The sequence below is a fragment of the Eriocheir sinensis genome, chromosome 28 (genome assembly GCF_024679095.1).
Source record: "Eriocheir sinensis breed Jianghai 21 chromosome 28, ASM2467909v1, whole genome shotgun sequence".
Lineage (NCBI taxonomy): Eukaryota > Metazoa > Arthropoda > Malacostraca > Decapoda > Varunidae > Eriocheir > Eriocheir sinensis.
Window position 1 is genome coordinate 19,243,223 of NC_066536.1, and position 14,349 is coordinate 19,257,571.

The 14,349-nt window shown below is 42.2% G+C and overlaps 2 protein-coding genes across 2 annotated transcripts in view; both read left to right on the top strand.

Annotated features, from left to right (window-relative positions):
- The window catches only part of LOC127004686 (N-acetylglucosamine-1-phosphotransferase subunits alpha/beta-like), a gene marked incomplete at its 5' end in the record, with an annotated part of 115,318 nt that extends 106,258 nt beyond the window's left edge, over nt 1-9,060 (top strand). Inside the window, 1 exon segment of the mRNA XM_050872775.1 lies at nt 8,746-9,060.
- A 1,827-nt stretch (nt 9,061-10,887) lies between these two features.
- Nucleotides 10,888-13,990, top strand: LOC127004733 (zinc finger MYM-type protein 1-like). The gene is made up of 3 exons (XM_050872816.1): nt 10,888-10,915; nt 11,129-11,215; nt 11,326-13,990. The coding sequence occupies exon 3, from the start codon at nt 11,439-11,441 to the stop codon at nt 13,560-13,562; it is 2,124 nt and encodes a 707-aa protein (XP_050728773.1). The 5' UTR covers nt 10,888-10,915; nt 11,129-11,215; nt 11,326-11,438; the 3' UTR covers nt 13,563-13,990.
- The last annotated feature ends 359 nt before the right edge of the window (nt 13,991-14,349 follow it).

A 14,349-nucleotide genomic window follows, 5' to 3' on the forward strand; every position in this document is an offset into this window, starting at 1 on the left:
TCTTTGAGTTTCATGCCTTGTCCTAAATTCTCACCATCCTGACTTTTGTGCATTGCCTCCCCGAGTTTTATGCTGCTTTGACATGTACGGGTCACGTCTACCTACCGTCGGCGTCATGCACGCTGCCTTAAAAAGCAGTGTCACACCGGCTGTTTTCATCCAACCCTTGGGGCTACGGACAACCGGGATATGCCCAACTGACCCATTTGGACAACTGACGACTCACTCCCGGTTGAACCGGAAGCGAGTTGTCGGTTGTCTGTACGAATGGAAAACGGTTATGGGTTCGAGCGTGGGTACATGGGTACTGCATGGCTGTATGTAAACAGACAGATGACAGCAGTGGCTGAAGAGTGAGGAGCAGTGGAAGATGGCCCACCAAGAGACTCATAAAGTGGACTAGGAGAGCTGCTTTGTTTACTATTTGATTGACAAGATAAGAGAACATTCCGTGCTATGGAACCACAGTCCAATAAACTTTTTTTTCAGTCTTTGAAAATTGTAGGACTCCTGGTATTGTGTTCTTGGTGCAGGGTGGGACATGACGGCAGCGGTCCACTACGCTGGCAGATGTTGCGAGAAATGTTTCGCTGAAATCAGTCGTTCTGCTGTCCATCACGCATGTGCGTTGGTGGAATATACAGCAAGAAAAACATTAATTTGACTGGTTTTGTTCTAGTTTGTCCACTTATGGACTGCAGCGGTGGGTACACATACAACAGGCATTGAAGAGTCAATAATTATATTAGTGATTTAATGATTTACGTCAGAAACAGTTAGCAGATTATTTCATAACACTGAAAACTACCAGAAAAAATAGGTTCGTCCAACAGTGTCCATGGATGACGTTCTGGAAATTTTCCCAGTTCTCTGACAAGGTTTGGGCAAACACTCCTGTCCTCCCATCTTTGAAGCCATAATCGTGCCCACAACCGCTGAATTCTTCCATCCATAACCTGGGTAATGGCTGCACAAGCCGCGACAGCCCTTACTACAGCAGATGATGCCATGTGGATACAGGGCGATTGCTTTGTTTACGTGCAACCGACCTTGGCAGTATGTGACGCACACCCAGAAAAGTTGGAGTTGCCGGTTGCCCCTACCGCCAATGCGGTTGGAGGAAAAAGGCCCATTGTAACACCAACTGACGGACAACCAACAGTTAACTCACTCCTGGTTGGGCGTACGGGCAACCGCTGTCTGTAGCCCCAACGGTTGGAGGAAATGGTCAAGGTGACACCGCCTTCGTTTGCCAATACTTCATCGACCACATTTTTTTTTGCCGAAAAATGTTCAAAGTATGTTCAGGTAGTCTATTTACAATACTTGCAAGTGCGAAAGTTTCAGTTTGTGCGCGTAAAATTGTTCCCGTAATTCACTAGTTGGTAATCGTCGGAGAGCGTGAGTGAGTTTGGTGGTGGCAAGAGGTGAATAGGAGCGAGTTCACTTGCATTAGCTCAGCATTTGTTACTATGTGAGTTCATTTTATTGTTATATGCACACACATTATTGATGTTCACTGCTATATAGGTGATTATGACCGATATATCACCTACATGCTCTATATAGGTGATTATGACTTGATAAATCACCTACATGCTCTATATAGGTAATTATGACCGATATATCACCTACATGCTCTATATAGGTGATTATGACTTGATAAATCACCTACATGCTCTATATAGGTAATTATGACCGATATATCACCTACATGCTCTATATAGGTGATTATGACTTGATAAATCACTTACATGCTCTGTATAGGTGATTATGACTTGATATATCACCTACATGCTCTATATAGGTGATTATGACTTGATAAATCACTTACATGCTCTGTATAGGTGATTATGACTTGATAAATCACTTACATGCTCTGTATAGGTGATTATGACTTGATAAATCACTTACATGCTCTGTATAGGTGATTATGACTTGATATATCACCTACATGCTCTATATAGGTGATTATGACTTGATAAATCACTTACATGCTCTGTATAGGTGATTATGACTTGATAAATCACTTACATGCTCTGTATAGGTGATTATGACTTGATATATCACCTACATGCTCTATATAGGTGATTATGACTTGATAAATCACTTACATGCTCTATATAGGTGATTATGACGATAAATCACTTACATGCTCTGTATAGGTGATTATGACTTGATATATCACCTACATGCTCTATATAGGTGATTATGACTTGATAAATCACTTACATGCTCTGTATAGGTGATTATGACTTGATAAATCACTTACATGCTCTATATAGGTGATTATGACTTGATAAATCACTTACATGCTCTGTATAGGTGATTATGACTTGATAAATCACTTACATGCTCTGTATAGGTGATTATGACTTGATATATCACCTACATGCTCTATATAGGTGATTATGACTTGATAAATCACTTACATGCTCTGTATAGGTGATTATGACTTGATAAATCACTTACATGCTCTTTATAGGTGATTATGACGATAAATCACTTACATGCTCTGTATAGGTGATTATGACTTGATAAATCACTTACATGCTCTGTATAGGTGATTATGACTTGATAAATCACTTACATGCTCTGTATAGGTGATTATGACTTGATAAATCACTTACATGCTCTGTATAGGTGATTATGACTTGATAAATCACTTACATGCTCTGTATAGGTGATTATGACTTGATAAATCACTTACATGCTCTGTATAGGTGATTATGACTTGATAAATCACTTACATGCTCTGTATAGGTGATTATGACTTGATAAATCACTTACATGCTCTGTATAGGTGATTATGACTTGATAAATCACCTACATCGCTCCAGACACTCACTTCACTTTCACTTTCATGTCTACGAGAGCTTTTGTTTGTACAACTTTCACATATACACTAATAGTCATTTCTCTGCTATGGTAAAACACATTACTGTATATATTATTTAGATTGAGTCATTTCTCTATTTTACATGTACATATTTACACACACTTCGCACTCGCATTATTTCTCTTTACAGTTAGTAGTGCTCACGAGTATGGTATTCCTCGTAGTAGGGGGTGAGGCACAAGGCATGCTTGCACTTGGGACACCAGTGCCTTGTATCCTGATGCCTCTTTTGACGTCTTTTTGTGGCTTTGCACACGTGGCACTTCCTGTGAGGGTTGCTTGTTCTGGGTGGCAGTAGTGCGATGAAGTGGAGTTCGGTGAGGCGTGCCAGGGAGGGGCCAGGACGTTGGACCCTGTAGGTCACGAGGAGCTCTCTTGCCAGTTCGATACAGAACTCCTCCCGCGTCTCACGTACCCCTGTAATTTCCCTGTAGAGGATGTGGGCGTCGTAGAGGACCACGTGAAGGAGGTGGAAATTTTTTTTTTGTACCACCTCATGGTCTTGTGGGCACATTCAGCTGACGCCACGACCTGGTCCTTCTTGTCAACCAGCCGCATGTTGATGTTATAGTCGTTGATGGCTTGCGGCTTGTTGACAGGGAGCCCACTACTTCTCTGACGGTGACGGGCAGGTTCGGAGATGGGTGTGAAGAGTCGAGAGGACATTGACCTCCTTGTTATCGACCCAGGAGAAAAGCAGCACACCATTTGCCTGCTTGTAGATTATGCTGTCCTGTTCTCTCCTGGCTGGCAATTGTGGCAGGTGTAACCTGTTCCTCCTGACGGTGCTGCAGAAGCCAGTGTCGAGTGAGTCAAGGTGACGACATAGGGTGGGGCTGGTGTACCAGTTGTCGGTATACAGGATGCGGCCGTGGTTTAGGTAATCCTTCATCAGGGTACACACGACAGCACCCGATATACCGATGTTGGCAGGGGCTTCTGTGAGCTTGGTCTTCCCCTCATATACAGCATCAGATCTTGAACATAGCCTGTTTTACAGTCACACAACACGAACGTTTTCAGCCCGTATCGGTGACACTTGCTAGGGATGTACTAGTGGATGCTAATGTTACCCTGCCACAGCACAGGCTCTTGTCAATGACCATCTTCTGATAGGGAATAAAGGCCGATCTCAGCTTCAGCTGGATATACTCGAAGACTCGGCGAATCCTCTCCAGGGGGTCCTTGGCATCATTAGGGCGGTCCTGGTTGGCTGTGTGGGAGGCCAAACTATCGATGAAATGCAGATTCCCCATGATAGCCTGGAATCTTTTCCTGCCGATGCACTTCCTGAAGCCAGGGACGACTCCATCAGCACGTCCGTCATCCAGTATCTGTAGATGGACGTCTTCTTCAGCGACCCCATCATCATTACGACTGCCAGGAAGATATAAAATTCTGCTACAGTCACTGGTTGGAAGTTTTTGATGAGAGACTGGGGGTGTTGCACTTTTCCAGCCTTTCTGTAATTGTTGTAGTTGTAATTATATCAGTCACAAGGTTTGGGGTTATTATGTGTCTGAAAATATTCATCCTCATGACTGATGTTGGATCCCGCCACGTGCCCCTGGGTAAAGTTGTACATCCGGGGCGTGAACCCAGCCACGTCGTCCCAGGTCCACTCAGGATCCACCACGATGGGGCCAGGCATTGGGTTACCTGCAGGCATGGCAGCAGAGGAGCCCCTAGAAAAAGACCTAGGCCAGGTCCGAGACTGTCACTGAACCACAGTAGAAGCCTGTGACCTTCCCATGCCTGCCTCGGCGGCCACGGTGAAGCCCTCCAGATCGTCTGCTGGCTGGCGTTCAAGGCAGAGCTTCCTCTGCTTCGTCGTCAGACAGGGGCGATGGTGGACTTAGTGGTGGTGAGGGAGTGGCAGGAGGTGGCGAGGGTAGTAGTCTGCGTGGTGTTTTTCTGGGTGACCTATGAGGTGAAGGAAGCGGGGAAGCGTGGGAGGTTATTGGGCATGGAGACTTAGGTGGTGAAGCAGCGGAGATTGAAGGGCGTGGGAATTTACCAGGCGACCCTCTGGAGGTGGAAGGGCGTGGCGAGCCAGGCTTGTAGGGCCTCTTGGGTGGAAAATGGGTGATGAAGGGAGCATCGTCATCGCTGCTCCCATCACCATCATCACCACCTGGGGCGGCCTGATATAGCCTATGCTTCACCTGCTGAACACGTGGCTGACCTAATCTTGTTTCAGCCACATCTTCCGTGTCTGCTTCTTCTCCTTCGTCGACAGGGATGGCAGGGCCTGCTGGCATTGATTGAAGCACGGGAATAGGGGTGGTTGTAACAGGAGAGGGTAAAACCCTGGCTGGTTCATGTGGGCGGCATGGTGAAGCACACTTACCGCGTTGCTTATTTTTTTTTTTTTTTTTTTTTTTAGGTTCGACAAACCCAGGCGTACTTTCCTCTGCCTCCATAGGACGCCCGGCCTCTGTGTCTTTTTCAGTACTAGTCTGTGAAGCAGAGAATTGAGACAGATAAGTCTCATCCTCCTCTCTCTCCTCCTCCATCTCCATATCCTCCTCCCTCAGTACGTACACGTCATTGGACAATGAGTCTGTGTCACTTTCACTTTCAGCCTGCCAGTCACTTTCGTCACCTTCACTACCTGTTTCTACTGTCTCAAAGTAATCCCTAATCTCGGTACTACCATCGAGAATGTGCGAGGTGCGACCACTCGTTTTCGAAGTACGACAGCCTGACATGATGCTTTCTCATTGACTGTCCACGGTTAACTGAGGCGAGCGTCTAGCCAAGGGCGATTGGCTGGTGACTGGGGAGGATCCAAGTCGATGGTCTGTCACTATAGGAGCGTCCAGAAGTGCACCAATTAATTGCAAATACAGGTAACTCTCGATTTACGTGAATATTGTGTCCTTGAAGAGGTCACGAAAATCATAAACAATGTAAATCAAACAAGAGGTATATTTCTATCGAAAAATAAATATTCACATAATTCAGTGGAGAGAGAGAGAGAGAGAGAGAGAGAGAGAGAGAAAACATCCAAATCACCGAGATATCCACTCAGGCACTCAGCCTCAGCCTCACTCGTGTGAGGAAGAAATGAGTGACACCATGAGCGACTGGCAAGTATTGGTACCGGTACCAAGCAGTCTGATACTGGTACCGTACTGTATAGCTGGTACCGTTAGTACTGGTACCGGTACCTGCCTATCCCTATTGTTGAGTAGCATGGCAGCGTGGGTACTGTATTGTTGTTGAAGTGGCGCACGTGAAGAACTGAGCTCAGCTGTGTGGCCGCGGCGCCATGTGAGTCCAGTTGCGTGAGACATCTGGTGGCCACTCCATAAAATATCGCGTTTAAGTGAAAAAAACGTGTAAATTAAACATTTATTTGGATTTTGGACCCGGCGTTATTTAAAAAACGCATAAACCAAACTCGCGTAAATCGAGAGTTACCTGTATTAAGTATTTTGCTGGACGCGGTATGTACGTCTTGGATATTTGTGGCAAGTGTTACATGGACGCGCATACAGCGTATAGGGTACTGGATGGCTAAAAGGGACTTCACACATTTAATAGTTTCTAACTAAAGTTTGATTTGCATTTTTTGTTTTAAGCTATAAAAAAATCATATATCTTGTTTTATTTTAATTGAGTTGCTCATTCACGAAATGTCCCTTAAGCAAAAAGTCCGCCAAAAAGTCTGTTTGGCAAAATGTCTGTCATTGAAATGTTTGTTCAGTGATATGTTCATTGACAAAACGTCTGTCTGCGAAAAGTCTGTCGGTAAAATATCCAAGAACCATTCATTTTCCTTTTGAGGCTATATGATAAGCGGGCACGCTTGGAAACCTGGGGAAAGTAAACTGGGGTACCCCAAATGTCACACTTGTCCTCTTTTGTCCTAGGGTAGTGAGTTCTTACACACCACAGGCCCAAGAGCCAGTGAGATTGCACAGCTGGATTTTTTTTTTAATCATTTTTATTTTTTTACATTTTAGGCTATGGCACTGGTAGACTTTATTGATTGGGCTTCATGATCAGCCCCAGCCCATTATGGTGCAGGCAACTGTTTTACAGAGGCATCATCTTGCTTGGCACATGCTATCCCTCAGGGCTCATTCTTGATCTTTAGAGTTAATCTAGAGTTTGGGTTGATAAATGATCTTCAGGACAGGGGCGGCTCATCCATAAGGGCTGCTGGGCTGCAGCCCTCCCTGCCCCAGCTGCCAGGCAGATGAGTGATTAATTCATATAATTCATTTTATACTAATAAATAATAATATTCTTTTATATTCCATTCAGTATTTTTTCTTTTTTTTCTATAATTTTCTAACAAAATACTAGCAGATTTGATAAATTAATTACAGAGTAAAACACTTTTCCAGGATTGGCGCAGCGCCAGCCTGCCGGGCTGTAGCAGGGCTGGCATCTTTTCAGCCCTGCGTGGCCGTCTGCCCTCTGTATTAAACAAATAGTGCATTACGTCCATGAGTTGTGAATACTAGCCAGTTTTAGCACTACCTGAGTCCTGTCATGAGTTACTGCAGAATTACTGGCTGCAATAGACGTTTTCACCTCGTTTTTATTTTAGGTATTCTTTTGTCTCCTGAAACTTCAACTTTCTCTCGCACTACTACAGAAGAAAGCGGGAATTGTTTTAGTATTCACTAACATATTCTCGTATTTACTCGCGAGGAACTATATCCTATTTTATTCGTAAATCCAACAAACAAATCTATGTATCCGCATCAGATATTTCATTGATTTTACGCAGTCGAACACTGGTTTTCACTCTGAAATATGGCGAAATATAACAAAATTCGAGTACCGGGGTTCTTAGTACACAAATATTTCCTACTGCAGCTTATAAAAGTATGAATAAGGAATTAGGTCTGCTATAGAAACTATTGTTTGAAGTTGATTTTAATTTTTGAGAAAAAAAATGTCATTTTTTCATCGACCTTAAAAAAAAATTACTATTGTATAAAAACAAACTATAGCAAGCCTTAATCTTCTATCCTTCCTGATTAAAATGCTTTTTGAATAAGCAATAATTATGTTCTTATTCTTATAAGAATAAGATCATAAGCAATCCTGCTAACAGCTGTTTGCTAGGCGATAAAAGTGCTCCCTACCGCTGTTACCCTAACAGTGCTGTTAAGGCCTTAGCAAGCTTTGTGAATATCTGTTAGTGCTTAACAGAAAAATGTTAAGGCTAACAGGAATATGTTAGTCTTAACAGCTGTTTGCTAGTGGTAACAAGTTTTATGTATATGGGCCTTGAAATCCCTGACTTGACTGCTGTACCATTGGAATTGTTGGATAATTAAATGTAAAATTAGTAAGTACGTACTACTATAATTTTAATTTTAACATTATATTGTAATTTGAAATTATTATGCAGCCCCCCCCCCCAATTTTTTTACCATGTACCGCCACTGCTTCAGGACATTATGTGGGTAGTCTTAGACCACTCGACAATGACTGAAAATTGTCAGCCTATAGAGGTGGATGGGACTCGAACCCGGCTCCTCATGGATGCTGCGCCCACACACTGACCGCAGCATTATTCATTTAGTTCTTTGTTTTCTTTTTAATATGGGTGTGATTGTCAGCCCAGCATTTGATTTCTTATTCCTCTGCAGCCATAAAACATACCTAATTTTATAATACCAGGAGAAGCCATAGTAATAATCTATTTCAAATCTCAAAGGAAAAATGTACTCATAAAATATCACTAACTAATACTTTACTGTCAAATCAAAGGAATTAGTGTGAATGGAACATCATCTATCTTCAACTGTATGAATGTACTTTTGCATGTTTCCCACTGATTGATTCTCTGTAACTGTTTCCCTCTCTCCCCAATACAGTTGGAGGGGCTGCGCCGGCGTTGGTGTCGTCGTCGGAGACGTCGAGAGGGCTATGGTGGACTGAAGGTGTGACAGATGTGCTTCTCGAAGTCCCTCTATCCTTGTCAGTGTGTACATCAACATGGGGGGTGTTCAAATCACACACCTATTCTTCATTCTTATATCATTCATGTCATAAAACCTTCACACAAATATAAATATCCATCTCCAGCATGAATCTGTATTATGGAAAGTGTTTTTCTAGGCTGTTAAGGCAGTATAACTGTATAAATATGGTATGGAAGTGGCAGTTGAAGAATAAAGGTATTAAAGTTCTTCCCCCATTGTTTATGCCTCTGTGATCTAGTGGTTAGTGTGCCTGCCTAGCAGGGCCGGCCCGACGCATAAGCGAAGTAAGCGGTGGCTTAGGGCCCCGAGGCCACAAGGGGGCCCCCAAGAGCAATAAAAAATATATTGTAGCCTATTTGTTATTTTTCGCCCATGTATAAATAGTGATTTCTATATGATCAAAGATATATTATTGTACAAAGAGACAATTTCAATAGAGTGCTGGTGGTGGCACCACCCTCTAATATTCTTCCATGGGACCCAAACAACCAGTGTGCAAAGTTTGTTGCTTTAATCCAGCGTGTCACTTTTTTTTTCGCTAAGCCACCGCCCACCGGACTATAAGGCTTCGCTGCACCGGCGCTTCCTGCCCAGAAAAACAACAACAAACACGTGCAACTGACGGTTCCCGACATGCAGTGTGCCCTGCGCATCCTTAACATAGGTTGTTAGGCTAACGATGTCACAAAAAAGGACATATCCCTCAGGGGCAGAGAAAAGAAAAAGGAAGAAAGAGGAAGAGGAGAAAAAATGTCGAGATAAAGGTATGTTTGTTTAATTACTTGCTTTGGTTTGGTAGGCTAATGTTTATCAAGAGATTTGTGTAGCCTAGCCACTAACAGCAAATTAGCTAGCTAGGTAAAAACGAGATAATTTATCCGCTAATAGCAACTAGCTAGCTAGTTAAAAATGAGAGAATTTATCTTGTAACAGTAACCTAAATAATGCTATCATGCTTATATTTGTGTAGATTTAACTTTGACTGAGTTGTGAACATATTTTTATGTCGGATCTTTTCCGCTTTAGTACAGCGCTAAAATTAATTTTAATATAGTTTTTTAAGTTATTTTCCTTTGAAGTTATTTTCTTCCTATCTAATACATATTTCTGTATTTTCAGAGTGAAATCATGGAGAATAAACTTACAAAACTTACAAAATAACCTAACCTAACCTAACCTAACCCCTAACCTAACCTAACTCCTAACCTAACCTAACCTAACCTAACCTAACCCCTAACCTAACCTAACCTAACCTAACCTAAGCTTATGTTTTCTACAGGTGTATATAATACTGAATATTACGACTTTTTTTTAAAAGTTTGAATTCCTTCAGTAATAGATAGGAAGAAAATAACTTTAAAGGCAAATAACTCAAAAACTATTAATTTCTCCAAAAAAAATATTGTGATATTCGGATTCTACGGACAAAAATACATAAAAAAAATCTATATTAAAATTACTTTTAGCGCTGTACGCCAAACGGAAAAGACCCTTTATGTCAACTCATAAGCTCTGTTAAACATCGCAGGAGCACTGTTAAAGTATTTTGGAGGCACAGAAGCAGCCCAGTGGCAGTCAGCATCCTCAGGCTCAACTGTATGCAATCCATCAGGTAAGGGAAGACGGTCATCATACAGTAGCCTATATTTAATTTCTAAGTGTAAGAATTACACAAGGGAAATTAATTTAGTCAAATATCTCATCAATGTGTGTGTATGTTTTTCTTCTTCTTCTAAGTTCTCCATCTCCATCCTCTACAGAGCTTGCACCCCCATCTTGTGTGCCCAATGTCCCCTCCGTGTCTGCAACCACGGATGATCTACCTGGTAAGTTAACAGCAAAACACCATTTACAATTGTTGAATTCTCATAAAGTTTTATTGTTAAGTTTTAAAGTAAGCAACAACATTGTCAAGTATTATTTATTGCCTCTAACATGGCAACCTTTTGTTGTTGTTTTCAATGTTTTGTATCTTAGGTCCATCTACATCCTCTACAGAGCTCACACCCCATCTTGTGTGCCCACTGTCCCTCTGTGTCTGCAACTACAGACGATCTACCTGGTAAGTTAACAGCAAATCACCCGTTATATAATTATAAAATTTCTGCAGCAAATCTTAATTGTTCCATTGGCAGAGACTAGAGAGCTTTATTTTATAACACCTGTAGGGATTTTTAAAACTTTTAATAGAAAAATAAGCAATATCATTTCCAAGAGTAATATGACACCTAACATGGCATTGATGGCAAGCTTTTGTTGCTGTTTTGTATCTTAGGTCCATCTACATCCTCTACAGAGCTCACACCCCCAGCTTGTGTGCCCACTGTCCCCTCTGTGTCTGCAACTACAGATGATCTACCTGGTAAGTTAATTGCTGATTGTATTGCAGAACATTCTGATGATTCTGAGATCAATAATTATGTCCATTAGTAGTCAGTATTACTTATTGTTTTTCTTTGCTCACTTCCTCAGCAACCTCCACCACAACGTCCACTTCTCACCACGGATCATCATCAGCTCCACCAGTGGACCCAGCTGAGTGGCCTTCTTTTCTGTCAGATTCAGACCGGACTGAGCAGGTGATCATGGGGCCACTGCCTATTAAGGAGAGCTTTTCATTCCCTAAAAGATATGATGGCCGAAGTTTCCATTATCATTATACCAACAGACAATTAGTTAATGGGGAAAAAGTGAAGCGTAGCTGGCTGACTTATTCAAGAAGTAAAGATGCAGTCTACTGCTTTTGCTGCAAACTATTTTCTAAGAAGTCCATAAAATTGGCAACTGATGGACAGCAGGATTGGGTAAACATAGGCGCACTCCTCAAACAGCATGAAAAGTCTGAAGATCATTGTAGTAATATGGTCAAATGGAAGGAGTTTAGCTTGCGTCTTTCCAAGGGAAAAACCATTGATGAAACAGAAATGGGCCTCCTCGAGGCAGAAAAAAATCGCTGGAGAGATGTTCTCACACGCTTAATCAGTATTATCCAGTCACTGGCAGAAAGAAACCTGGCTCTGAGGGGATCTTCTGACACTTTACACAAAGACGACAATGGGAACTTTCTGAAAGAAGTTGAACTGTTAGCTAAATTTGATCCTGTATTGAGAGATCACGTGAGGCGCATTGAAAGTGGAGCAGAGCACATCACATACCTAGGTAAAACGATTCAAAATGAGTTGATAGCCTGTATAAGTGATAAAATACTTGGCACAATGGTGTCAGAAATTAAAGACTCAAATTACTTTGCCATCATACTGGATTGCACTCCAGATATGAGCCATCAAGAACAGATGTCTGTTGTTGTGCACTTAGTGAGTCTCACAAAAACACCAGATATCAAGGAGCACTTCTTGGGGTTTGTTATAGCTCTGGAATCTACTGGTCAAGGCTTGTCTGCACTAATTTTACAAAAACTGGAAGAGCTGAACATCCCCTTTGAGGATTGTAGGGGACAATCTTATGACAACGGCGCCAATATGAAAGGCGCAAATAAAGGCGTGCAGGCAAGGCTTTTAAGAAAAAATCCACGTGCTTTTTATGTGCCTTGTGGAGCACATAGCCTGAATCTAGTTGTCTCCGATGCTGCTAAAGTGTCCATGGATGCTACATGTTTTTTTGGAAATGTGGAGAAAATCTACAAACTTTTCTCAGGTTCCCCTCAAAGGTGGACCATCTTGAAGAAACATGTGAACATCACACTCAAGTCTTGGAGTGATACACGGTGGGAAAGTCGGGTGAACAGCATAAAGCCATTACGCTACCAAGCAGACAAGGTGAGAGAAGCTTTGCTAGAGGTCAGGGAGAATGCTACTGAGCCCACAATAAAGGTTGAGACACACTCACTTGCCGAAGAAATTGCATCCTTCAGATTTCAAATTTGCTGTGTGGTTTGGTACGACATTCTCTCCCAGATTAACACAACAAGCAAGCTACTCCAGTCGGTCAACATGCAGCTAGAGGTTGCTGTAGGTATCATTAAAAAAAATAAAGCAAATTTAATCCGTTACAGAGCAACTGGTTTTAAAGATGCACAGACCTCAGCAAGAGAGAAATGTGAGGAAATGAACACTGAAGCTGTGCTGAAACAGAAGAGACTGCGAACTACAAAAAGGCACTTTGCCTATGAGTCGCCTGATGAGCCTGAAACTGATCCAATGAAGAGGCTGGAAGTCTCTTTTTTTAATGCTGTGGTAGACTGTACCATCCAGTCTTTGGAGGACCGCTTTCAGTCCCTAGGTGAGGTCAGGAGCATTTTTGGAGTGCTTTCTAACTTTGGGCAGCTTGATGCACAGACAAGGAAGAACCAGTGTCAGCTTCTCAGCGACAAACTAACTTTCGGAGAACAGTCAGATATTGATGGGAGTGCACTGGCTACAGAGCTGGAGAACCTTCCAGAACTTCCTGAAGCGCAGATGACCCCATTTGAACTGCTGACTTACCTCTCTCAAAACGAGATCTGTGAGTTGTACCCAAATCTTTGGGTAGCTCTGAGGATAGCCTGCACTCTCCCTGTGACGGTTGCATCTGCGGAGAGGAGCTTTTCCAAGCTCAAATTGATAAAGAATTACTTGAGATCTTCCATGGCACAAGAAAGGCTTAGTGGACTGGCAGTGATAAGTATCAACAGCAAAGTTAGCCATCAGATTTCTTATTCAGATGTCATAAATTACTTTGCCTCTAGAAAAGCCAGGAAGCATAGGTTTTAAGACTGGGTGAAATAAACCATTTGTGTTACTTTGTTTTAGGTACAGTACAGTAGCTCTGTTCATTTATATCATTAAATATTTGTGTGGTATTTATTCATTATTTTATTTTATTCTTTATGTCTTTGTACAATTGAATTTATAATTATTTTTGTGAGCTAATAAAGTTGAAATTTGGAAGTGTTATTTGTTTTTATTGATCTTGCATTACAATTTATTGTTCCACATTGCCGTTGCACTTTTTTAAAACCAAATTAAACATGACACATTTACAGTAAGAACATTGTCTACCTGTTTATTTACTTAGGGGGCCCCCAAATACAATTTCGCTTAGGGCCCCATGGAGGCTTGGGCCGGCCCTGCTGCCTAGGTTCAAATCCCAGTCCTGGCAGTTGTCGTGCATCTCACTCAGTTTTTCACCCTCCCTTTCGGGCTGGTTGATAAAAAGGTACCTGGGGAGACTTGGGGAAGGTAAAATGAGGTAACCCCGATGTCACTCTGTCCCTGTGTCCCAGGGTAATGGATTCTCATCACAGGCTCTAGAGGCAATTCGACGGAGATGAGCACTACAGCCATGCACAGGTAAAGCTGTGTATCTCTTCCTATTGTGAGTTTTGTTGTGAAGAGCATTTCTAAGTTCTTATATCTTAAAAAAAGCAGCACGAGCATAATGAAATGGAGATACTTGAATGGATAGGAGTAAATGGAGATGCTAAAGTGCCTTCCACTGAGTTTCCCTCTGTCATGAGTTTGTATCATGGAGAGTTGCTTAGGCTGTGATCCCATGAAA

Coding starts and splice junctions, on each gene's coding strand:
- LOC127004733 (XM_050872816.1), top strand. CDS start 11,439: ATGGGGCCACTGCCTATTAAGGAGAGCTTTTCATTCCCTAAAAGATAT.